The sequence below is a fragment of the Limanda limanda genome, chromosome 22, assembly GCF_963576545.1.
Source record: "Limanda limanda chromosome 22, fLimLim1.1, whole genome shotgun sequence".
In the NCBI taxonomy this organism is placed as follows: Eukaryota; Metazoa; Chordata; class Actinopteri; order Pleuronectiformes; family Pleuronectidae; genus Limanda; species Limanda limanda.
The window spans coordinates 412,501-436,903 of NC_083657.1; the positions used below are offsets into that span (position 1 = coordinate 412,501).

Genomic DNA, 24,403 nt, shown 5'->3' on the forward strand with positions numbered 1-24,403 from the left:
CATGTGACCACGAGGTTCAACAGCTGAGAGACCGAGAGAACCTGGTAAACACTTTTTATCTTTAAAAAAAAAAAAATATATATATATATGTTTAAATAAAGATTATAATATTTAGAACAAAAATGTTTCATGATCGATGATTTAAATGTATTCATCTTTATCCTCGAACATTTTTACCTCCAGAGAAGCTGAAGAATGTCAGATTTTAAAAACTGTTTGAAACGACTCAGCAGCTGAAAAATTCTCTTTATTTTGAAAGAACAAAAATATTTTGAAGAGACGAATCTGAACATGTCACTTCCTCTAAAGTGTCCAATCAGTATCCAGGACCAGAGGTCACACTTCTCTCTGATGTGATGTCATCAAGCAGCCTGGTGGAGGCTCCGCCTCCTCCACCAATCCGCTGCCTCCTCAGCATCAGTTTCACGTTGACGCCATGGTAACGAAATGACAGGCTGAGCTACAGTCACCTTCCATCCGTGACATCACTTCCTCTGGGCGGGGCCTTTGTGGAACAGGTAAACCGGCCTCTGGTTGCCTAGAAACGTACAAACAGAAGTTCTCCTGACAAAAGATACAACTCCCATCATGCTCAGCGAGAGGCAGCAGCTGCTTCCATATGGTTCTCACTGGATGACATCATCCCTGGTGGTCAAACAAAGGAACTGCACATCATGAGTTGAGGTGTGGGTGGCGTACCTGAGTGTGTGAGCAGCCGGTAGGAGGTGAAGCCCACCGCGTCCGTCAGGAAGGAGGTGAAGTGCTCCGGTCTCAACCGCACGCTCCGGTAGTGACGACACGTCGCCTCCTACAGGACGCACACACGCACACACGCACACGTCAGTGAACACTGCTGGGGGAAGCTGTGTGTGTCTGTGTGTGTGGGTTTTGTGTTACCGATGCCCTCTTGCTGTGGCTGTAGCTGCTCCAGGGCTGCGGCTCCAGGATGAATAATCCGCCCAGAGACAGGCTCTGATAGGCTCGTTTGAAAAGTCGGACCACGCCCCCGTCACCCGACTGCAGCTGCACCCACTTGGTCACGCCCAGACACATGATGACATCATACTGGCCCCGCCCTGGCCACGCCTCACTCTGGGACATGTAGTCACCCTGGGGGAGGAGTCACAGCTGTGATGTCAGCGGGGTCGAAGGTCACAAGGTCAAAAAGACGTGATCAGCAAACTGACGACACACACATTCACACTTTCTATCGTTTTAAAAGACTTGAACTTCCCACAAAACACTGAAGAACTAATTAAATAAACTCAGATACGACTGAGTGGGGGGGCCGACGTCAGCTGATCCAACACCGGCCCAACCCACAGGAGGCTGGTCGTCCTACTACGTCACCAGCTAGTCCCGCCCTTACAGCCGTTGCCTAGCAACAAGGCTACGGACGAAGGTCCTGACCTGAGACGTATCGAACCCGGAGCTGATGATCAGCTGGAGTCTCACTCACCTGGACGATGGAGATGTTGCTCGGGAACCTGGTGGAGGCAGAGGGGGGGTGAGGGAGGAGCGGGGGGGCAGAGAGAGGACCTCGACTCACCCGGAACGACAGAGGGAAGGAGAGGAGGGAGAGCGCCTGATCAAACTCCTCCCTCTTCACCTCCTCCCTTCTCCTCCTCTCCTCCACGACCAGATCATGTGACAGGAAGTGCCTGATGTTCTGCTTGGCGGCACAGACCAATCGTTTGTCTAGCTCCACCCCCAGGATGTGAACGGGGTTAAACCTGCGGGAAATACTAACAGTCATGTGACCGGCGCCGCAGCCCACATCCAGCACTGTCTTGTCTTTAAACCAATCGGCTTCCAGGAGCTGCAGGCGCGGGTCATCCTCTGCCCCCACCCGCCCCTCCCACGGGTCACCATAGAAACCATGGTAGCCATAGTAACGGCTGTGGTTGCCGTGCTGGTATCGGTGTTTGTCCTTCTTCTTCTCTGGAAGCCGCGTGGAGCCGGGATGAGCGTCTCTGCACCTGGAGCAAGCAGCACGGAGCTCATGTGACCAGGGCGTCCAATCAGATGACAGCGTTTGAAATCACTTATGGTGTAAGACTCACCTGCCAGTTTTAGCCCCTCCCACCAGTGGTGTGTGGAACTCAGTTGTGTGACTCGCAGTCGTCACGGGGACAGTGTTCGTAGCGGCGTCTGCTAACCTCGTCGACGTGGTGCGCCGCCGTCTCCGTTGACGACCATCACCCTGGTTACCGGGTTTGTGGGTGTGGCCTGGCGGAGGATGCGTGTGTCTCCTGGGGAGTATGGGGGGCGGGGCTACGTCATCTCGGCAGGTTATGGCAGTGTTGAGTTCACAGGGAAGAGGAGATGCAGCGACACTGCCCTCGGTGGTCGGCAGAGGAACTGCACAACATGATGAAAGAACACGTTAATCTCAGGAACTTCGTGGTCGTCACGCGATCGGATGATTGATCCGGTCTCACCTGTCAGTGCAGCTGTGGAGGGAAACAGTCGAGCGGGTAGCACCTCCCCTTCACCCCCCCCTCCTCCTCCCCCCGCCCCCCCCCCATGATGTCGGTTCCGGTGCCTCCTCCTGATCTTCACCGGCGACAGCAGGACGCCACCTCCCCCCTCTCCCCCCCCGCCCTTCAGGTTCAGGGGGTCGGTGATGTCACGCGGAACCAGGATCTCTACGGGGTCGCCGCCCCGAGACGGCAGTGGCGAGCACTTTGGTGTCTCCTGATTGGTCGTTCTGAAGAGAAGGGGAGGGGTTTAGTTTTTATAGAATAAAGGTATTGTTTTATTAGTAAGTACAATTAATATTATTAATTATTGGACGAATCAACAGATAGATTCATCACCAAACTCTCACCTGTTGACTTCTTCATCCAATAGCGAGTTCAGGTTCAGCGGGTCGAAGATGTTCCCGCCCAACAAAAAGTGACTTGGCAGCACAGGCTCTGATTGGCTGTCACTGTTCGTGCGGCGATGGCGCTTGGCCGGCCCCTTGAAGCTTACGCCCATAGAGTAACGCCTCTTTCCTATTCGCTGAGCGGGAGGGCCGGCCAGTGGGGGCTGGCTGTTGCTGGGGGGCTGCAGGCCGTTTTTACAATACAGGGGGCGTGTCTTAGCCAACTGTGGCTGCTCTGATAGGGCGACATCGGGAGGGAACGGGCCGGTTGCGTTGGGCGACGCACGAGAGACGATAGTCTGTTTGTCCAATGACATCCTGATCATCTTCAGCCTCAGGAAAAATCAGCCAATCACAGTGATCTACAGAGAGAGAAGGGAGGGGTTAGCTCGACAAATCACATTCACCAGCTGCTCACACATTAGAGCTGAGAGTTGCCAGGGTGGAGGCGTGGCCAGGGTGGGGTTGTGTGAGGTCACAGTGAACCCAGAGGAGCGAGACGCACGAAGCATCCACGGCACGAAGCATGTACGCCCCCTGCTGGAGGAGAGCAGGGGGCATGGAGTAAAGGAGTATATGTTTGAAAACGGACGGAGATAAGCACCGCCCACAGAGAGAGAGAGGCGCTGAAACAATCTCAAAGCAGTGAAACAAAATCACTAAAGGAGATCTTCAGATTGTTTCACAGCGGTTATGTTATAAAGCAGAAACAACTTCCTGGAAGATGATTCATTGTTAAGTTTTGTGTAAATACAGATTTCAGCTGCTCTGCTGTGACCAGGAGGAAACCCAGCGTGACGTAACCCATTCGTTTGTGAACTGACGATTTGAAGCCAAGAGTTTTGAATTTGATCAGCGCCATCTTGTCAGTGTGGAGCCATTGTAACGAACGATACCATATTTGGAAAAAGGGAGGAGCTGGAGAGGTAGATCTGAACTCTGACACATTTGTAAACACGCCCACCTGCTACTGACTACACCGAGCTCCCGCCTGCGCTGAGAACCAGCTGCTAACACAGTTAGCTTCAATATCTGAGGTAAAGTTCATAATGTGTAATAATCTGAAAGCCAGGGATCACGTTTCCACATATTTACTAACATGGTTTTAATCTGCAGAACAGGAAGAGACGTGAGAACAGATGTGAGAACAGATGTGAGAACAGATGTGAGAACAGATGTGAACTGTGATGGGTCACGGCTCCTGGACTGTTTGCATCTTTCTTCCTTCACCATCATTACAGTCAAACTACACACGCTTCAACATTTCAAATGTAGTGCGGTAGGATTCATATGAAATACTACTTTACTATTGTGCTTTCTCAATTCTAACATTTCTACTGTAAATTATACTCACTAAATAAGATAAGATAACAAGTCCTTTTTGCATAGTTACAGCAGCAGAACACATAAGTAGCATCAAGGACTTGGGAGAAGGAATAGAAAGAAATAGAAACAACAATATATAGAAAAATATATAAATGTGATTAAACCGATCTACAGTGTAAGAAATATATTATGTGTCAGAATATGTACAGTGAATGGATTGCACATACGGTTCATATTGCACAGACATTTATTACAAATGAGTATAGTATAGTGAATACTGCACAGTGGAGAGTATTAAAGTGACAGTTTGTCGTTTTACTGGGAGCTGAGCTGGGGGTGAAGTCTCACCAGGTGGAACCACAGAATAATAAGCACTAGTGAACATCATGCTTTCCTTGATCCACAACGGTAATTTGTTTTGGCTGGAATATGAGTTAATGAATGTGTAAAGTTATCTATGAAACTGTTTTAGTAATGATTCTAAAGAGCACATCTGGTGTAAAGTAACAGCACTGATGAGCTGTGAGAGTGAGACAGTCACACAGACACATTCAGCAGAACAACTTTACCATATCGTCTTTTAGACTTTTACTGTCAAAGTTAGAATTTGTGTATAAAATATAAATATATAACATCATTCTGACTTGTCAAAACAATCCTTAATTCTAGTTAATCAAAACAATGGTTAGTTGCAGCTCCAGTATAAACAAGGGATCATTCACAGTGATCAGGGGTCAAAGGTCATCAGTGTGTAGCTTATGATTATTACTTGTTGATTAGTATCAATCAGTGTGAAATCAATGGTACTCACCGTTATGCTCCACTTGTTGTTTCCAATCACACACTGTCAGTCAGTGTGTGTGACACAAATAGACCTGAGTGTGTGTGTGTGTGTCTGTGTGCGTGTGTCGAACGCCCCACATTCCGCAAAAACTCGTCCTAACCCCGCCCCCTTCCGCTGGATCAACCAATCCCGGGGCGGGCTCATGAATAATTCACACTAGCAGTAAGAAACACGCAGGTAAACAGTTAGCTTCTGCAGCTAACATGCAGGAAGCACTTAGCATGGAGCTAACACGCAGACACTTCACAAAGTCGTACAACTACAAACACTCGCGAACACACACGCACCGTGCGTGGAAACACGCCCCCGCCGATCTCTCCGTGCACGTGAGTGCGTGTGTCAGTGTGTGTGTGCGGGGCGATGACGCGACGGTTTGGCCGCAGCTAGCTGCTAAGTGTTAGCTGCTAACTGCTAGCTGCTAACTGCTAGCCGCTGAGCCGAGCCCTCCGCTTTATAGACCAGCCGCAGCGGGACGTGAGCGACCACACAGCCGACCAATGGCGTGCCGACCCGACGCCCCGCCTCCCCGCCTTCTGACCAATTAGAGCCGAGCTGTCTTGTGATTGGTGTGAGCTGGGGAAGGCGGGAGAAAGTGCGGAGCAGAGAGGCGCCCGGAGAGGTGCCTGACTAAAAACAAGAGGACCCCCGACCAATCAGCGTCAACCATTAAAATACACACACACACACACACACACACCACACTCTCAGACACACACATCTATTTCCAGCAGACTGAAGTGTACAGAAGACAACAGTATACATAACATTTCATAACTATTTTGGTTATTAAGACTATTATGATTCGTTTGAGAGCCTGGTGTTGACCCAGCTGAAGGACACACAGGCCCCCTGGTGGACCCCCTGCCCCGGGGACTGCACTGCACCCCCCACCCGGCACTGGACCACTGACCTCCTAGCAGACAGGGTCCAGCACCAGGACCATCAGCAGGACCAGGACCATCAGCAGGACCAGGACCATCAGCAGGACCAGGACCATCAGCAGCACCAGGACCATCAGCAGCACCAGGACCATCAGCAGGACCAGGACCATCAGCAGGACCAGGACCATCAGCAGCACCAGGACCATCAGCAGGACCAGGACCATCAGCAGGACCAGGACCATCAGCAGCACCAGGACCATCAGCAGCACCAGGACCATCAGCAGGACCAGGACCATCAGCAGGACCAGGACCATCAGCAGGACCAGGACCATCAGCAGGACCAGGACCATTAAACTCCTGATGTTCACAGACGACCCCACGGTCATCGGCCTCATCAGGGACGGTGGGGAGTCAGCCCCCTTCAGGAGGAGCCCCCCGACACTGCCCCCCCTCACCACACTCAACAGCACTGTGTCTGCAGTGGAGACCTTCAGGTTCCTGGGATCCACAATCTCCCAGGATCTAAAGTGGGCCTCCAACATGGGCTCCATCACAGAGGATGAAGCTCCTGCTCTACCTCAGGAAGTTCAAGCTGCCTCAGGAGCTGCAGATCCAGCTCCAAACCGCCGTCATCCAGTCTGCTCTGAACATCATCACAGCCTGGACCAGTTGCAGCTCCTCGCCTCTGGTGGGCGCTACCGAGCACTGAAGGCCAAAACTACCAGAACAGCTTCTGTCCTCTGGCCGATGAGCGATGAATCATACAGTGTCAGGAACACTGCCTGTGCGATGTTCTAAATTATAAATATATATATTTATATTGTCCTTTCTGTTGTTTTGTTGTTTATTTGTTTAGTTGTGTACGTTGAGAGCAACAGAAAAACCGGAGTCAAAGTCCTTATATGTGTATGCAAACACACAGACTGTATATATAAGTGCATACATGGCCATAAAGCTGATGTCGCCACCTTTCTCCCACAAGGTGGCGCTAAACCCCTTGAGTAAATGTTGACTGCTGGGTTCATTATTAATCCTGAATTGGTTCATTATTGATTCTAAATGATCCATCACAGTAAATTAATAATTTCATCATCATTAACGTCCTTTCATTATTATAAAATGAGTTTATGTTTATAATGAACGGTCGTGTTTGAGGATTTTAAATTAAGTTATTCATGTTTTTTTATTGGTCTCAGACAGTTACTGTTGATGATTAGATTCAAATAAATAAATTATTAGCATTTATTTCTGCTTTTCAGATTTCTTTTATATTTGATGTTATTTCTTATTTATGTGAAGTTTAATCAATGGCTGATCACTAAAAACTGTCAATCAAACTGACAATGAGGACGTCATCCAATCCTGGGCTGTGCCCACAGGAGAGGGGCGGGGCTTCAGTGTGTAATCTGTGTGGAATGATCGGAGTGGTGGGATTAAGACTTCATTACCCAGCATGCTCTCTGTGTATGTGTGTAAAATCCCTAAAGAAGATTAAAGTGGATCAGGGAGAGAGACGACATGCCGCTGAAAAGAGAAGGTGAGACATTGTTTAGAAAGAGTGTGTGTTTCTTGTTGTGTGTACATGTGTGTGTGTGTGTGAGGTGTGTGTGTGTGTGTACAGTGTGTTGTTCTTTAGTCTCAAACTCCTCTTCCTCTTTTCCTCTCTTCGTCAGCATTTCTGTTCTCTGAGTCGTCAGGGTTTGACCTCTGAACTTTAACAATAATAATGACGTCATGATGACCTCATTCATCTGCTTTGTTACATGTAAATCATGTATAAATAAGTAGTTTATGTTGAAATATTGATATGAAACATAAAGTTTTCCTGATGTAAAGATTTTCTGTCACGTACTTCATGACGGCCGCCATGTTGGATATGATCATTACTGGTTGCAATGCACTGACTGTCCACCAGGGGGCGGGAGACAGGTTTTAATAAAGTATTGATTATGTTGAAGAAGCTGACGTCACAAAGTTTAGCATCAAATATCATATGACTGCTTTTAAACGATAATAAATAAGAATATTAAAGTGGAGACCAGTAGAGTCCAGTATATTGTGGTATAGATCAGTAGATTACAGTAGTTTACAGTAGAGATCAGTTTATTACAGTAGAGAGCAGTAGAGTCCACTATATCACGGTAGATTACAGTTGAATACAGTTTATTACATTGGAGTCCAGTAGAGACCAGTAGAGTCCAGTAGAGTCCAGTAGAGTCCACTATATCACGGTAGATTACAGTAGAATACAGGATGTACAGTACTGACCAGTAGACTCCAGTAGACTCCAGTAGATTCCAGCAGAGTCCAGTAGAATACAGTATATTACATTGGAGTCTAGTAGAGACCAGTAGATTACAGTAGATACCAGTAGGTTACAATAGATTACAGTAGAGTCCAGTAGAGACCAGTAGATTACAGTACATTACAGTAGTTGACAGTAGAGACCAGTATATTGTGGTAGAGATCAGTAGATTACAGTACTTTACAGTAGAGATCAGTTTATTACAGTAGAGTCCCGTAGATTACAGTAGAGTCCAGTAGAGACCAGTAGAGTCCAGTAGAGACCAGTATAGAGTACAGTATATTGTGGTAGAGATCAGTAGATTACAGTACTTTACAGTAGAGATCAGTTTATTACAGTAGAGTCCCGTAGATTACAGTAGAGTCCAGTAGAGACCAGTAGAGTCCAGTAGAGACCAGTATAGAGTCCAGTATATTGTGGTATAGATCAGTAGATTACAGTAGTTTACAGCAGAGATCAGTTTATTACAGTAGAGAGCAGTAGAGTCCACTATATCACGGTAGATTACAGTAGAATACAGTTTATTACATTGGAGTCCAGTAGAGACCAGTAGATTACAGTAGACTCCAGTAGATTCCAGCAGAGACCAGCAGGGTCCAGCAGAGTCCAGTAGAATACAGTAGCGTCCAGAAGATTACAATAGATTACAGTAGAGTCCAGTAGGGTCCAGTAGATTACAGTAGAGACCAGTAGATTACAGTACATTACAGTAATTGACAGTAGAGTCCGGTAGAGTCCAGTAGAGACCAGTAGATTACAGTAGCGTCCAGTAGATTACAATAGATTACAGTAGCGTCCAGTAGATTACAGTAGATTACAGTACGTTACAGTAGTTGACAGTAGAGACCAGTAGAGTCTGGTATATTACAGTAGCTTCCAGTAGATTACAATAGATTACAGTAGAGTCCAGTAGAGTCTGGTAGAATACAGTATATTACAGTAGTTGACAGTATAATACAGTATAATACAGTAGTTGACAGTATAAAACAGTATATTACAGTAGTTGACAGTATATTTCAGTATAATACAGTAGTTGACAGTATAAAACAGTAGATTACAGTAGTTGACAGTATAATACAGTAGATTACAGTAGTTGACAGTATAATACAGTATATTACAGTAGTTGACAGTATAATACAGTAGATTACAGTAGTTGACAGTATAATACAGTATATTACAGTACATTACAGTAGTTGACAGTATAATACAGTAGATTACAGTAGTTGACAGTATAATACAGTATATTACAGTACATTACAGTAGTTGACAGTATAATACAGTACATTACAGTATATTACAGTAGAGTCTGTGCTGTGTCTCTCAGATACTGAACGTGCTCTCCAGGTGATGGAGGCCTGTCAGGCTGGAGCTGCTGAAGGGGTCAAAGGTCGAGCAGAGAAACTGCTCAACATCTTCCAGAGTGACTTGTTCCAGGCTCTGCTGGGTAACACACATGTTACACACATGTTACACACATCTTCACATATTACACACATATTAAGTGTTATATAATTATATAATATTACAAGTGCTGCAGTCATGATATAAAAATACTTCTAGTTATAATTATCATAATACTACTTCTCCAAACTTGAGAAAAGGTCCCCTCTGTTCCATTGGTGAATAATAAAAACAACTATAAAAACAAAAACATAAAAATAAATATGATAATTATAATAATATTAATAATAATCATAATATCAAGATGATCAATACTCTGATCAGTTTGGGTCAATGAAAAACAAAAACAGTGAATCTTCAGGTCTGAAGCTGAAAATGACGTCAGCTCTTCATCTCCTCACTTTTGTATAATATATAAATATTACATATTCTTATTAAATTACATAATATTATTGTTAAATATAATGTAATTAGAATAAGATTACATTAGTATCATTACAATATAATATCTCTCCTCTGATCGTCAGTGTTATCGAATAAAACCAGAGCAAATTCCAGGTCGGTGTAAACCTACTTCTGATTCTGATTCTGATCAATTTACAATATTTACTGAGATACTTTACACTTCTGGAGGAGGAGGGATGTCATTGGACTACAGTGTGATAGACTTACGTGTGTGTGTATGTGTGTGTGTGTGTGTGTGTGTGTGTGTGTGTGTGTGTGTGTGTCCACAGACATCCAGGAGTTCTACGAGCTGACGGTGTGTGAGAACCAGGCAACAGGGAGCCAACCACACACACCTGGACAGGTACACACACACACACACACACACACACACACACACACACACACACACACACACACACACACACACACACACACACACACAGACACACACACACACACACACACAGACACACACACACACACACACACACACACACACACACACACACACACACACTTTTCAGTCTTTCTCTCTAATCCACATGGCAACACCCTTTGCTGTTACCTAGCAACAGCTGCAGTAACATTGCCGGGGCAACAGCTGCATAACACCATGGCAACAGGAGCCCAGCCCCCCCCCCCCCCCCGTCTGTCTCATTGTCTTTCAATGTCTCTCGACCTCTCTCTGTCTTTTTGTGAGTGACTCAAGGCGGTGTGCAGCCCCCCCCCTTCTTCATCTGTCTTGCTCTCCTCCTGCACTGCTCGCTCATCCCTCTCTCTATCTCTCTCTCCCTCTCTTTCGCTCGCTGCTGACAGTCAGAGGGATACAAGAGGCGAGAGAGCGGGCGAGCGAGGGAGGATAGACAGATAGACGAACGAGGAGAGAGAGAGAGGGGGGGAGGGTGACAAAGAGAGAGTGAGAGAGAGAGAGAGAGAGAGAGGTTGAGCATGAGTGTGTGAGTGTGTGTGGAAATGTGTGTGTGTGTGTGACTGTGTGTGTGTGTGTGGATATGGACTGCCTCTGCATTGTCACCACCAAGGTAAGAGCAGACCGCCCGCACGCATCCGCTAACACACACACACACACACACACACACACACACACACACACACACACACACACACACACACACACACACACACACACACACTCATGTTTCCTTATAAACATATGTGTGTGCAAGTGTGTCCTCATAATACATCAAAGCCAGTGTTGTCATGTGTGTGTGTGTGTTGCTGCTTCCGTCATGTTTCATTCACTACTCTCTCTCTTTCCTCTGTGTGTGTGTGACTGTATGTGTGTGTGTGTGTGTAGCATATAGCTCAGGGTACCTCCAGCTTGTTGCTAGCTGTTAGCACAGCTGTAGCGATCAGGACCTTCAGTCACATGTGAACTTCATGCACGTCACATGACACAGACCCCACGATCCTGATTGATCTGAATTAGAGGCGCAGTGCAACAGGTCACATGTCATCAGGTGTTCCGAGGGTCAATGAATCAAACGTCTCCTCTCAGCCGGGACGACCGGTCCCAACCAACATCTGTACAGAACCAAGAACCACGTTCATCAGGAGAGAGAGGCGGGATTAGATCAACTGACACTTTGTTCTGAAGCACAGCGCTACTGTAGCATCTGGTCTGCTAATCTGAAGAAGAAGAACTCTTTGTTGTTGTTTTTATTATCCAGATAAAGATGTAAACAATGCGTTTGATGCAGAGTCTCTGTTTTAAATCCAAACCAGTTCTGAGACGTTTCTCAAATTAATTCTAAATAATTGAGGAAACTTTCACACCTGGTTGGATTCAGAGCTTCAGACTCTTCTTGAACACCAGGTGTGAACGGTTCCTCAGAGCAGAAGAGGAGTTCTGGGTCCGGATCAAACTGAACCTGGTTCTGATCCAGAGTGAAAACACTTTGTTGGATAGTTTGAACTTTTGGACCAATCACAGGAAAGAGAGACAGAATTAAACAAGAGAAGAAGAAGAGGAAGAAGATAAAAATCCTTTAGTCCCTAAATTACAATGTTCAACCAAAACTCACAGATCAGATGAACACGATGCTTCGGACTCAGAGAGAAAACATCATAGTGTTTTTATTCACGTTTCTCTTTAAATTCATGTTGAAACATCATGTGACCTGTAAAAAGTCACATGACATCCCCTCTCATTCAGCTGATGTTACAAATCTGGTTGGTGGTAGGATTGGTTGGTTGGTTGATTGGTTGGTTGGTTGATTGATTGATTGGTTGATTGGTTGATTGATTGGTTGATTGATTGATTGATTGGTTGATTGGTTGATTGATTGATTGACTGGTTGATTGGTGTATTGGTTGATTGGTTGATTGATTGATTGATTGATTGGTAGATTGATTGGTTGGTTGATTGATTGATTGATTGGTTGGTTGGTTGGTTGATTGGTTGATTGATTGATTGGTTGGTTGATTGGTTGGTTGATTTATTGGATGGAGTCACCTGTTTGGATCACAGGTGGAGCAGGCTGGTCAGTCTTTGTTGAGAGAAACATGATTTTGAACTTTTGCTGACCTTGTCAGTGACCAGGATGTAACAGGATGTTGTGCGTAAAGTTATGATTTAAAATGTTCATGTTGTTTGAAGCAGACGCTTTTTATTTGCCAACTGTTCCAAACTCTGTTTCAGCTTCGGAAGAGATTTGATTCGTTTGAAGTTTCACATTAAACGGGAAAATTTACCAACACGTCCATTAACACATTCTACTCTTCTTTCAACAACTTCTGACCAGTTAACATCAGTGTAAACTAGTTCAGGTCTGTTTTTTTAAAGCAATGTAAACGTTTTAATGTAAACGCCTAGTCCTCCTCCAACAAACAAACAAACAACAAACAAACAAACAAACAAACGCAAAGAAAACATCGCCTCATTGACTCAAAGGTTCAGGTCTGTGTCTGTGTGTGTGTCTGTGTGTGTGTCTGTGTGTGTGTGCGTGCTGAAGGCCACACATCACACAGACTTCAGATTTCCAACAAGGGTTAGGGTCAGAGGTCAGAGGGTCATTAGTGTGTGTGTGTTTGTGTATCTGCTGTGTGAACTGACTCAGGCAAGGAGACAGACAGACAGACAGACAGACAGACAGACAGACAGACAGACAGACAGACAGACAGACAGACAGACAGACAGACAGACAGACAGACAGACAGACAGACAGACAGACAGACAGACAGACAGACAGACAGACAGGTTTGAGGTGTGACCTCCAGTGAACCTCTCAGGTGAGAGGTCAGAGGTCAACTCCCTCTGCCTGTGTATCCTCATGAATTCAGGCTCCTCCTCCTTCCACTGATGTAAGTTGCAGAGCGCCACCGGCTCTCAGGCCTTCTTGTTTCTATGGCAACGTATCACTGTCTCTACCGCTTCATCTTCCTATTAACCAATCGGATCAGAGTATCAAAAGTATTTTTTCAACGTTAATGAGACTCCCTTAAAGTTCTTTAATTACATGTTCTTTAATGTTTGTATTAATGGATTAAATGTAGTTTAGCGTATGAGGAGGTAAGGTGACTCCTGCAGGAACCTCACTCTGTTAGAATGGTGGAGGAGGTTCTTCATGAGGTTCTAGAAGATGTTCTGGACGAGAATCTAGAGGAGGTTCTTCATGAGGTTCTACAGGAGGTTGTAGAAGATGTTCTGGACGAGAATCTAGAGGAGGTTCTTCATGAGGTTCTAGAGGAGGTTGTAGAAGATGTTCTGGACGAGAATCTAGAGGAGGTTCTTCATGAGGTTCTACAGGAGGTTGTAGAAGATGTTCTGGACGAGAATCTAGAGGAGGTTCTTCATGAGGTTCTACAGGAGGTTGTAGAAGATGTTCTGGACGAGAATCTAGAGGAGGTTCTTCATGAGGTTCTACAGGAGGTTGTAGAAGATGTTCTGGACGAGAATCTAGAGGAGGTTCTTCATGAGGTTCTAGATGAGGTTGTAGAAGATGTTCTGGACGAGAATCTAGAGGAGGTTCTTCATGAGGTTCTACAGGAGGTTGTAGAAGATGTTCTGGACGAGAATCTAGAGGAGGTTCTTCATGAGGTTCTACAGGAGGTTATAGAAGATGTTCTGGACGAGAATCTAGAGGAGGTTCTTCATGAGGTTCTACAGGAGGTTGTAGAAGATGTTCTGGACGAGAATCTAGAGGAGGTTCTTCATGAGGTTCTAGAGGAGGTTGTAGAAGATGTTCTGGACGAGAATTTAGAGGAGGTTCTTCATGAGGTTCTACAGGAGGTTTCAGAGGAGCCTCAGGGACAGAAGTGTCTCTAAACCCGGCCGGGGTCCAGTAACGTGATTGGAACAGCTAATGCTAATGCTAACACTGTGTCTCTACAGAAATATCGTTACCAAGACGATGAGACTCCGCCTGTCGATCCCAGCCCCGGTCACATGATCCACGGACGCAGCACTGAACTGAGCCACACACATCTGGACGGATACACACACCCTGCTGCACTCACCGTATGTACACACACACAGACACACACACATGCACACACACACACACACACACACACACACACACACACACACACACACACACACACACACACACAGGCGTGGGATGCTCGTGCCCACTCTGAATGTGATGCTGCTTCTTTTTTTTTTCTCAGCCATCACCATGGCAACGGCAAGAATTCTAGGGAGGGCGACCACAGAAATGGAAAGGGGGGTGTTGCCATGGCAACAATATTAGCTGAAATCTTTGTGTGTGTGTGTGTGTGTGTGTGTGTGTGTGTGTGTATGTGTTTGCTGAAAGCACTCTTTTTGTCCGATTTCTATTATAGTCTCTCTCTCTATCTGTCTCTGTCTCTCTGTCTCTCCATCTGTCTCTCTCTCTCTCTCTCACGGCCGGCGGGCGAGTGACATCACGTAGGGGAGGGGATTCCTTCAGAGAGCGAGCGGGCGAGAGACATAGAGATGCAGATGGAGAGAGAGGGGGGAGATGTGCAGTGGGGCATTAGGAGGGTCGAGCAGAGAGAGAGAGAGAGCGGAGGAGGGATGACAGAGTGAGAAACAGCCTCTCTCTCTCTCTCTTTTCTTTTATTTTGGAGGATTTGTCGGTCGCTCGGTCACCCCCCCTCTGGACGGCCGGAGGATGGCAGGGTGGTGCTCTGGGTCGTCCGTCATGTCGGAGGCTGGCGCCTGAGGGGCTGAGCGCTTCCTGCTGAGGACGACCTCGGTGTTCGCTGGTTAATTATTCATCCTCGGCGTTTATGTAAGACCCCCCACCCCCCCCCCTGAAGAGAGGCAGGAGTGATGTTTGTGTCGGTGTGGTACGCCAAGAAGATGGGACGAAGATTCATCAACAACGTGAGGAAAGCCAAGCGGCACAGGCAGAGGATGATGGTAGGAACCACGGAACATCACAGCCGTAGCACGTCTTCATGGGGTCGTTTCTACAGGGGTGGGGGAGGGGCTCTGCTTCGCCCAATCATGTTGTAATGTTCACCCATCCCCACTCCCCCCTGGCAGGAGGCGGGACCAGTTTCAACCAGTCGGTCAATTCTAGGACTTCCTGTGAAGAGTGGGACAATTCTACCGGAGACAGTTAGCATCGTTCTACCGGAGACAATTAGCATCGTTCTACCGGAGACAACTAGCATCGTTCTACCGGAGACAGTTAGCATCGTTCTACCTGAGACAATTAGCATCGTTCTACCTGAGACAACTAGCATCGTTCTACCTGAGACAACTAGCATCGTTCTACCGGAGACAATTAGCATCGTTCTACCGGAGACAGTTAGCATCGTTCTACCGGAGACAACTAGCATCGTTCTACCTGAGACAACTAGCATCGTTCTACCTGAGACAATTAGCATCGTTCTACCTCAGACAATTAGCATCGTTCTACCGGAGACATTTAGCGTCGTTCTACCGGAGACAGTTAGCATCGTTCTACCTGAGACAATTAGCATCGTTCTACCGGAGACATTTAGCATCGTTCTACCGGAGACAATTAGCATCGTTCTACCTGAGACAGTTAGCATCGTTCTACCGGAGACATTTAGCATCGTTCTACCGGAGACATTTAGCATCGTTCTACCGGAGACAACTAGCATCGTTCTACCTGAGACAATTAGCATCGTTCTACCGGAGACATTTAGCATCGTTCTACCGGAGACATTTAGCATCGTTCTGCCTGAGACAACTAGCATCGTTCTACCTGAGACAATTAGCATCGTTCTACCGGAGACAGTTAGCATCGTTCTACCGGAGACAATTAGCATCGTTCTACCGGAGACAATTAGCATTGTTTTGTTTCCTCTAGGAATTTATTTTATAAACTGCTAAATAATATATATGTATGTGTGTGAGAGTGTGTGTGTGTGTGTGTGTGTGTTCTTCTCTGTCGCTCTTCACACACAACCTTACGATCACATTTATTTAATTATTAATCGATGATGTCGGATCATGAATCGTTCCGATCACTTGAACCATGATTTCCTGACTGTGTGCGTCGCATCTAGTATTGTGTTGTGTTGTGTAGCAGGTGAACTCTTTTTTATCATTGTGTTTCAAATCAAACGAACACGAAGTCGACTTCAGTCCTGGTCACAACAACCTGTGATTGTGTTGTTCATTGTTAAAGTGTAGAATGAGCTCAGGCCAGGAGGAGGAGGAGAGAGGCAACTTCAAGGAAACAGGATTTAACAAGCGGCTGTTCCATCCTCCACCAGCAGAGGGGGGAAGGGGGAGAGAAGGGGGAGGGGGAGAGGCAGAGAGAGAGTTACAGTTCATACTGAATTAATTAAACCTTGTTTCCCCTGACTCTCTCTCTCTCTCTCTCTGTCTATCCCTCTCTCTCTCTCGCTCTCTCGCTCTCTCTCCCTCTCTCTCTCCCTCTCTCTCTCTCTCTCTCTTTCTCTCTCTCCCTCTCTCTCTCTCTCTCTCTCTCTCTCTCCCTCCCTCTCTCTCTCCCTCTCTCTCTCGCTCTCTCTCCCTCTCTCTCCCTCTCTCTCTTTCTCTCTCTCTCTCTCGCTCTCTCTCTCTCTCTCTCTCTCTCTCTCTCTCCCTCTCTCTCTCTCTCTCTCTCCCTCCCTCTCTCTCTCCCTCTCTCTCTCGCTCTCTCTCCCTCTCTCTCCCTCTCTCTCTCGCTCTCTCTCCCTCTCTCTCCCTCTCTCTCTTTCTCTCTCTCTCTCTCTCTCTGTTATATAACTCTATTGAAGCTCGCTCTCTCCTCCAGATTCTCCAGAGACAGACAGTGATGATATAGTTTTTATATTTGTAATGCCTGATTCTTTGTGGGTCTTCTTCTGTTGTAGTCGTAACGTTGTGTGAACCGTCAGAAGTTGAATCTCTGTTTTCATCCATGAAGAAGAATGTTTATTTTTCTCTGAAGCGTGAAACTAACAATGTTTACATGATCAGTAAAACTTAACTTCCTATACTTTATCAACCGCGACAGGAAGTGATGTAATAACCAAGTTCTGGAGCACTTGTGACGAGATGATATGAGAGAGAGGTGGTCGCTATAGCTACAGCTACAGTTGCTAAGGTAACCGGCCCCCGGAGGGCTCAACAGCTGTTACCATGGAGTTGCCGTGGTGACGGTCAGCAGAGAGAAGATGATGATGTGATTTAACGCTGAATGTTTGTGTATGTGCAGATGAACGGATCCGAGGGAGAACTGGAGTATGAGGAGATCACACTGGAGAGGGTGAGACACACACACTGACACAAAACACACACACACACACTGACACACACTGACACAAAACACACACACACACACACTGACACAAAACACACACACACACACTGACACACACTGACACAAAACACACAGACACACACACTGACACAAAACACACACAGTCACACACACTGACACAAAACACACACACACACACTGACACAAAACACACACGCACACACTGACACAAAACACACAGACACACACAATGACACAAAACACACAGTCACACACACTGACACACTGACACAAAACACACAGACACACACACTGACACAAAACACACACAGTCACACACACTGACACAAAACACACAGTGACACACACACTGACACAAAACACACACACACACACTGACACACACACTGACACAAAACACACAGTGACACACACTGACACAAAACACACAGTGACACACACACTGACACAAAACACACAGACACAAAACACACAGTCACACACACTGACACAAAACACACAGTCACACACACAGACACACACACTGACACAAAACACACTGACACAAAACACACAGTCACACACACTGACACAAAACACAGTCACACACACTGACACAAAACACACAGACTAACAAACACACACACACACACACAGACACACACACTGACACAAAACACACGCACAGACTAACAAACACACACACACACACACACACACAGACCAACACACACACACACACACAGACACACACACTCTGCTTTTAGAAGGTGTCACTCTGTGTTGTGTAGCGCCGCTCGGCCGATGACATCAGCAGTTTATTTTTATCTCCGCTATTTATTTAAGGAAACACTTAAGAGATCAAACGTCACCGTGGAAACGGTTCGTCCCAGAGTCACTGCACCTGGAAACAGGATGTAGCACCATGTGTGGCAGCAGGGGGCGCTGTTGATCAGTAAAAGTTAGGTGACCTCTAAACGGAGGCCATTCGTGACCTTTGACCCTCGAGAGGAGAAGACGTTCTATTTTTACCGGAACAAAAGATCAGACGAGAATTATCTGAAGATCCTGGTTCATGAACTCTGAGCTGCACTTTAGAACCTCACGTTCTTTCTGAAGTTCCTTCATCAGTAATCGTTTTCACTTGAATCTTTATTCAGATTCATTGGAAACGTTCACAGAACATTTGTGGTTCTGTAAAGAACCTGAAGAGTAGAATGAGGAACCTTTGTGTCCGGAGGTTCTGCTCTGACGGGTTCTCTGTGTTCATGTGGTTCTGTAAAGAACCTGAAGAGTAGAATGAGGAACCTTTGTGTCCGGAGGTTCTGCTCTGACCGGTTCTCTGTGTTCATGTGGTTCTGTAAAGAACCTGAAGAGTAGAATGAGGAACCTTTGTGTTCGGGAGGTTCTGCTCTGACGGGTTCTCTGTGTTCATGTGGTTCTGTAAAGAACCTGAAGAGTAGAATGAGGAACCTTTGTGTTCGGGAGGTTCTGCTCTGACCGGTTCTCTGTGTTCATGTGGTTCTGTAAAGAACCTGAAGAGTAGAATGAGGAACCTTTGTGTTCGGGAGGTTCTGCTCTGACCGGTTCTCTGTGTTCATGTGGTTCTGTAAAGAACCTGAAGAGTAGAATGAGGAACCTTTGTGTCCGGAGGTTCTGCTCTGACGGGTTCTCTGTGTTCATGTGGTTCTGTAAAGAACCTGAAGAGTAGAATGAGGAACCTTTGTGTTCGGGAGGTTCTGCTCTGACCGGTTCTCTGTGTTCATGTGGTTCTGTAAAGAACCTGAAGAGTCTGGTTCTCTGTGTTCAGGGGAACTCGGGTCTGGGCTTCAGCATCGCAGGAGGAACCGATAATCCTCACATCGGAGACGACCCTTCAATCTTCATCACCAAGATCATCCCCGGAGGAGCCGCCGCCCAGGACGGACGCCTGAGGTACACACACACACACACACACACACACACACACACACACACACACACACACACAGACACACACACACTCACACACACACACACACACACACACACACACACACACACACACACACACACACACACACACACACACACACACACACACACACACACACACACACACACACACACACACACACACACACACACACACACACACACACAAACACACACACACACACACACTCTTACTCTCTCTCTCCCTCCAGGGTTAACGACAGCATCGTATTCGTTAACGACGTGGACGTGCGTGAGGTCACTCACTCCATCGCCGTGGAGGCCCTGAAGGAGGCGGGGCCTGTCGTCAGGCTGTATGTCTTAAGGCGACGCCCACCAAGTGAACGCATCAATCAGATCAAACTGATGAAAGGACCGAAAGGTAAAACAGGAGGAGAGGAGAGGAGAGGAGGAGAGAGGAGAGGAGGAGGGGAGAGGAAAGGGGAGGAGAGGAGATAAGTAAGAGAGGAGAGGAGGAGGAGAGGAGAGGAGGAGAGAGGAGGGGAGAGGAGGACATAGAGAGGTGGGGGTGAGGTGAGGAGGAGAGGAGGTAGAGAGGAGAGGAGGAGGAGGAGGAGAGGAGGGGATGAGGTAGAGAGGAGAGGAGGAGATAGACGGGCCAGGAGGAGGAGGAGATGAGGAGGAGGAGATGAGGAGGGGATGAGGTAGAGAGGAGAGGAGGAGGAGATAGATCGGCCAGGAGGAGGAGGAGATGAGGAGTCTGTTGTTATATAACATTTTGCTCTGTCGCCCCCTGGTGGAGTTCTTGTGTGTTTGTCTCTTACATGTTTTCTTCATTTTGTGTTTTATTTAACAACATAAAAGTTCTTCACCGGTTCTTCTGGTTTTCAAAGGGTTCTTTAAGAACTACATTTCAGAACCTCTGTGCTTCTGCTGCCATCAGTGGTTCTCTAACCGTCCCGGTTCTGTGTGGTCCAGGTCTCGGGTTCAGCATCGCGGGGGGGGCGGGGAACCAGCACGTCCCTGGAGACAACAGCATCTACGTCACCAAGATCATCGAGGGGGGGGCGGCCCACCGAGACGGACGGCTACAGATCGGGGACAAAATACTGGCTGTGAGTAAAGTCACATGACACACGATAGACAGGGATGTAACCTGACCTCTGACCTCTGACCTCTGACCTCTGACAGGTGAACCACGTGTCTCTAGAGGATGTCCTGCATGAAGACGCCGTGTCGGCCCTGAAGAACACAGGGGAGGTGGTCTACCTGAAGGTGGCCACGCCCACCTCGCAATACATCCACCCGTCCGATCGCTACAGCCCCCCCGACCTGACCAGCTGTACGTACACCTGTAAATAATGTTCTGGCGCCACCTTGAGGTCAAACCCTGGTTCTTGATGAGAGTTCTATTTGTGCTGGAGCTGGTTGAGAACCAGGAGCGGTGGAGGACCAGGTCCTGATCAGTTCTCTGTGGTCTTTGCAGCCTACATGGAGCCAGACTACATGTGTGATTACCCACAAGCCCTCCCTCCTCCATCGCCACGGCGATACTCCCCCGTCCCCCGGGGCATGATGGGAGAGGACGACTACTCACGGGAGCCTCGCAGGGTTTGTGTTCAGCGCGGCTCCACCGGGCTGGGCTTCAACATCGTCGGTGGAGAGGACGGAGAAGGAATCTTCATCTCCTTCATCCTTGCAGGAGGACCAGCAGACCTGAGTGGAGAGCTCCGGAAAGGAGACCAGATCCTCAGTGTGAGTATAGAAACCAGATCCTCAGATCCTCAGATCCTCAGATCCTCAGATCCTCAGATCCTGAGATCCTGAGATCCTGAGATCCTGAGATCCTCAGATCCTGAGATCCTGAGATCCTGAGATCCTGAGATCCTCAGGTCCTCAGATCCTCAGATCCTCAGATCCTCAGATCCCGAGGTCCTCAGATCCTCAGATCCTCAGATCCTGAGATCCTGAGATCCCCAGATCCTCAGATCCTCAGATCCTGAGATCCTGAGATCCTGAGATTCTGAGATCCTCAGATCCTCAGATCCTCAGATCCTCAGATCCTCAGGTCCTGAGATCCTGAGATCCTGAGATCCTGAGATCCTGAGATCCTCAGGTCCTCAGATCCTCAGATCCTCAGATCCTCAGAATCCTGAAATCCTCAGATCCTCAGATCCTCAGATCCTCAGATCCTGAGATCCTGAGATCCTGAGATCCTGAGATCCTCAGACCCTCAGATCCTCAGATCCTCAGATCCTCAGATCCTCAGATCCTCAGACCCTCAGATCCTCAGATCCTCAGATCCTCAGACCCTCAGATCCTCAGATCCTCAGACCCTCAGATCCTCAGATCCTCAGATCCTCAGACCCTCAGATCCTCAGATCCTCAGTGTAAGTTCACAGTCCAGATCTCCAGAAGAGGTTCTCAGAAACCAGGAGGCAGCACATAGACCATCAGCACCCTGGTGGTTCTCTCTGATCTGTGCTCGCTCTGATCCTCCATCATGTCTTGGATCTCAGGACAGTTTCTCTTGAGTGTTTTCTGCAGGCTCCGCCTCCTGGTGACGCTCTGTGTCTGTCCAGGTGAACGGCGTGGACCTCAGGTACGCCACGCATGAGCAGGCGGCGGCCGCTCTGAAGAACGCAGGACAGACGGTTACCATAGTAGCACAGTACAGACCCGAGGGTGAGTTCATCAAGTCATTGATCTGTGTAGCGCCGTGACTCGGACGTGATGGTTACCATGGTGATGTCGTGCCCTGCAGAGTACAGTCGCTTCGAGGCGAAGATCCACGACCTGAGGGAGCAGATGATGAACAGCTCGTCCGGGAGTCTGAGGGCCAACCGCAGCTTCTACATCAGGTAACGTGTCCCAGGTCACCTGACCAGGAAGCTCACCTTCACACTTCCTGTTAGAGGTCACGTGACGTCTCGCTGTTTCAGGGCCTTGTTTGACTACGACAAGCAGTGGGACTGCGGCGTCCTATCACAAGCTCTGGACTTCAACTTTGGGGAGGTCCTTCATGTGATGGACAGCGCAGACGACGAGTGGTGGCAGGCGAGGAGAGTCAGCCAGCAGGGGGAGCTAGAGGAGCTGGGCTACGTCCCGTCCAAGCACCGGTGAGGACAGGACGATGTGGCTGCTTGTGATGTTCGTCCCGGAGTCTGAACATGTGTGTTTGTTTCAGGGTTGAGAGGAAGGAGTGGTCGAGGATGAAGAGTAAAGGTGAGCTGACCCCTGACCCCTGACCCCTGACCTCGCCCTGACGCTGACAGCCCCCTGATGGACTCTGTCCTCTTTTCTCTGCAGGTAGAGAAGGGTTCGTTCACAGCTACGAGCTCATCACTCAAATTGAAGGTCAGTGTAACTTTTGACCTTCAACCTTGTTTTCAGATTTGATTGATTGACAGTTGTGTCGTCTTGATGAGCAGGTGTAAATAAAGTTTCCTGTGTGTTGTTAGTGGACTACGCTCGTCCCGTCATCATCCTGGGGCCGACCAAAGACAGAGTCAACGACGACCTGCTGTCCGAGTTCCCCGACAAGTTCGGCTCCTGTGTCCCTCGTGAGTGTCCGTCCTCAGGCGTCTGCAGGAAACACCAGACGACCAACAGGAAGTCAGTCGTGTGACTCTCTCTCTCTCTCTCTGTAGACACAACTCGCCCTCAGAGGGACTACGAGGTCGACGGGCGGGACTACCACTTTGTGTCGTCACGGGAACAGATGGAGCGGGACATCCAATCACATCGCTTCATCGAGGCGGGGCAGTACAATAACCACCTGTACGGGACGTCGGTGCAGAGCGTCAGACAGGTGGCCGAGCAGGTGAGACAGGCCGGTTACTATGGCGATGTTTATAGAAACCGATCGCTCTTTGAAGAATTGCTTGTGGGACGTTGTGGTTCCCACGGTGACGAAGTTCCCTGTGTGGTGATTCTGGGATATCGAGGTTTCTGCTGTTTAATAAAACATTATGACTGTTATGACTGGTTGTCGTGGTGACAGCTGTTTGTTGGGATGTGAGGATGTTTTTAGTTGCCATGGTGACGTGCAGTGATGTTTTAACGAGTGTGTTCACCAGGGGAAACACTGCATCCTCGACGTGTCGGCCAACGCCGTCAGGAGGCTGCAGGCGGCTCAGCTCCACCCGGTCGCCATCTTCATCCGGCCGCGGTCCCTGGAGAACATCCTGTGAGTCTGTGGGGCCAAGACACCGCTACTGTTGTGTCATCTTACACCTGAATAATAATAATAATGTGTGTGTGTGTGTGTGTGTGTGTGTGTGTGTGTGTGTGTGTGTGTGTGTGTGTGTGTGTGTGTGTGTGTGTGTGTGTGTGCAGGGATCTGAACAAGCGTCTGTCGGAGGACCAGGCGAGGAAAGCTTTGGAACGAGCCGTGAAACTGGAACAAGACTTCCTCGAGTGTTTCACAGGTAAGAACACGGTTTTACTTTCGATTTCATTCATTTGATGAAAAAAAAACACGGAGCATCAATGTGTGTGTGTGTGTGTGTGTGTGTGTGTGTGTGTGTGTGTGTGTGTGCACGCAGCCATTGTGCACGGCGACAGCTTCGAGGAGGTCTACCACCTGGTCAAGGCCGTCATCGAGGAGCAGAGCGGCCCCTACATCTGGGTCCCCGCCCGCGACAGACTCTGATTGGCCAGTGTCAGACCACGGGCACCTTCACCATGGAAACGGCCTCCACCAGCCCCCCTCCTCGGCCACCC

General features: G+C 47.9%; 2 protein-coding genes across 2 annotated transcripts; one reads left to right on the top strand and one right to left on the bottom strand.

The window, feature by feature from the left end:
* Window positions 1–226: 226 nt before the first annotated feature.
* On the bottom strand, window positions 227–5,449 carry mepceb (methylphosphate capping enzyme b). Its single transcript, XM_061066077.1, has 8 exons — window positions 5,007–5,449; window positions 2,831–3,231; window positions 2,442–2,710; window positions 2,064–2,361; window positions 1,460–1,979; window positions 898–1,110; window positions 700–808; window positions 227–538 (listed from the first exon to the last, which is right to left on the bottom strand). Exons 2-8 carry the CDS (start codon window positions 3,193–3,195, stop codon window positions 486–488), a joined length of 1,827 nt encoding a protein of 608 aa, XP_060922060.1. The 5' UTR covers window positions 3,196–3,231; window positions 5,007–5,449; the 3' UTR covers window positions 227–485.
* Window positions 5,450–7,438: 1,989 nt separating this feature from the next.
* Window positions 7,439–24,332, top strand: LOC132995864 (disks large homolog 4-like). The gene is made up of 20 exons (XM_061066094.1): window positions 7,439–7,457; window positions 9,550–9,669; window positions 10,361–10,434; window positions 14,425–14,550; window positions 17,699–17,749; window positions 19,554–19,678; window positions 19,930–20,099; window positions 20,657–20,793; window positions 20,870–21,020; window positions 21,165–21,433; window positions 22,261–22,363; window positions 22,443–22,539; window positions 22,621–22,797; window positions 22,866–22,903; window positions 22,988–23,035; window positions 23,140–23,241; window positions 23,329–23,501; window positions 23,758–23,867; window positions 24,017–24,108; window positions 24,226–24,332. The coding sequence occupies exons 1-20, from the start codon at window positions 7,439–7,441 to the stop codon at window positions 24,330–24,332; spliced, it is 2,289 nt and encodes a 762-aa protein (XP_060922077.1).
* Window positions 24,333–24,403: the final 71 nt, after the last annotated feature.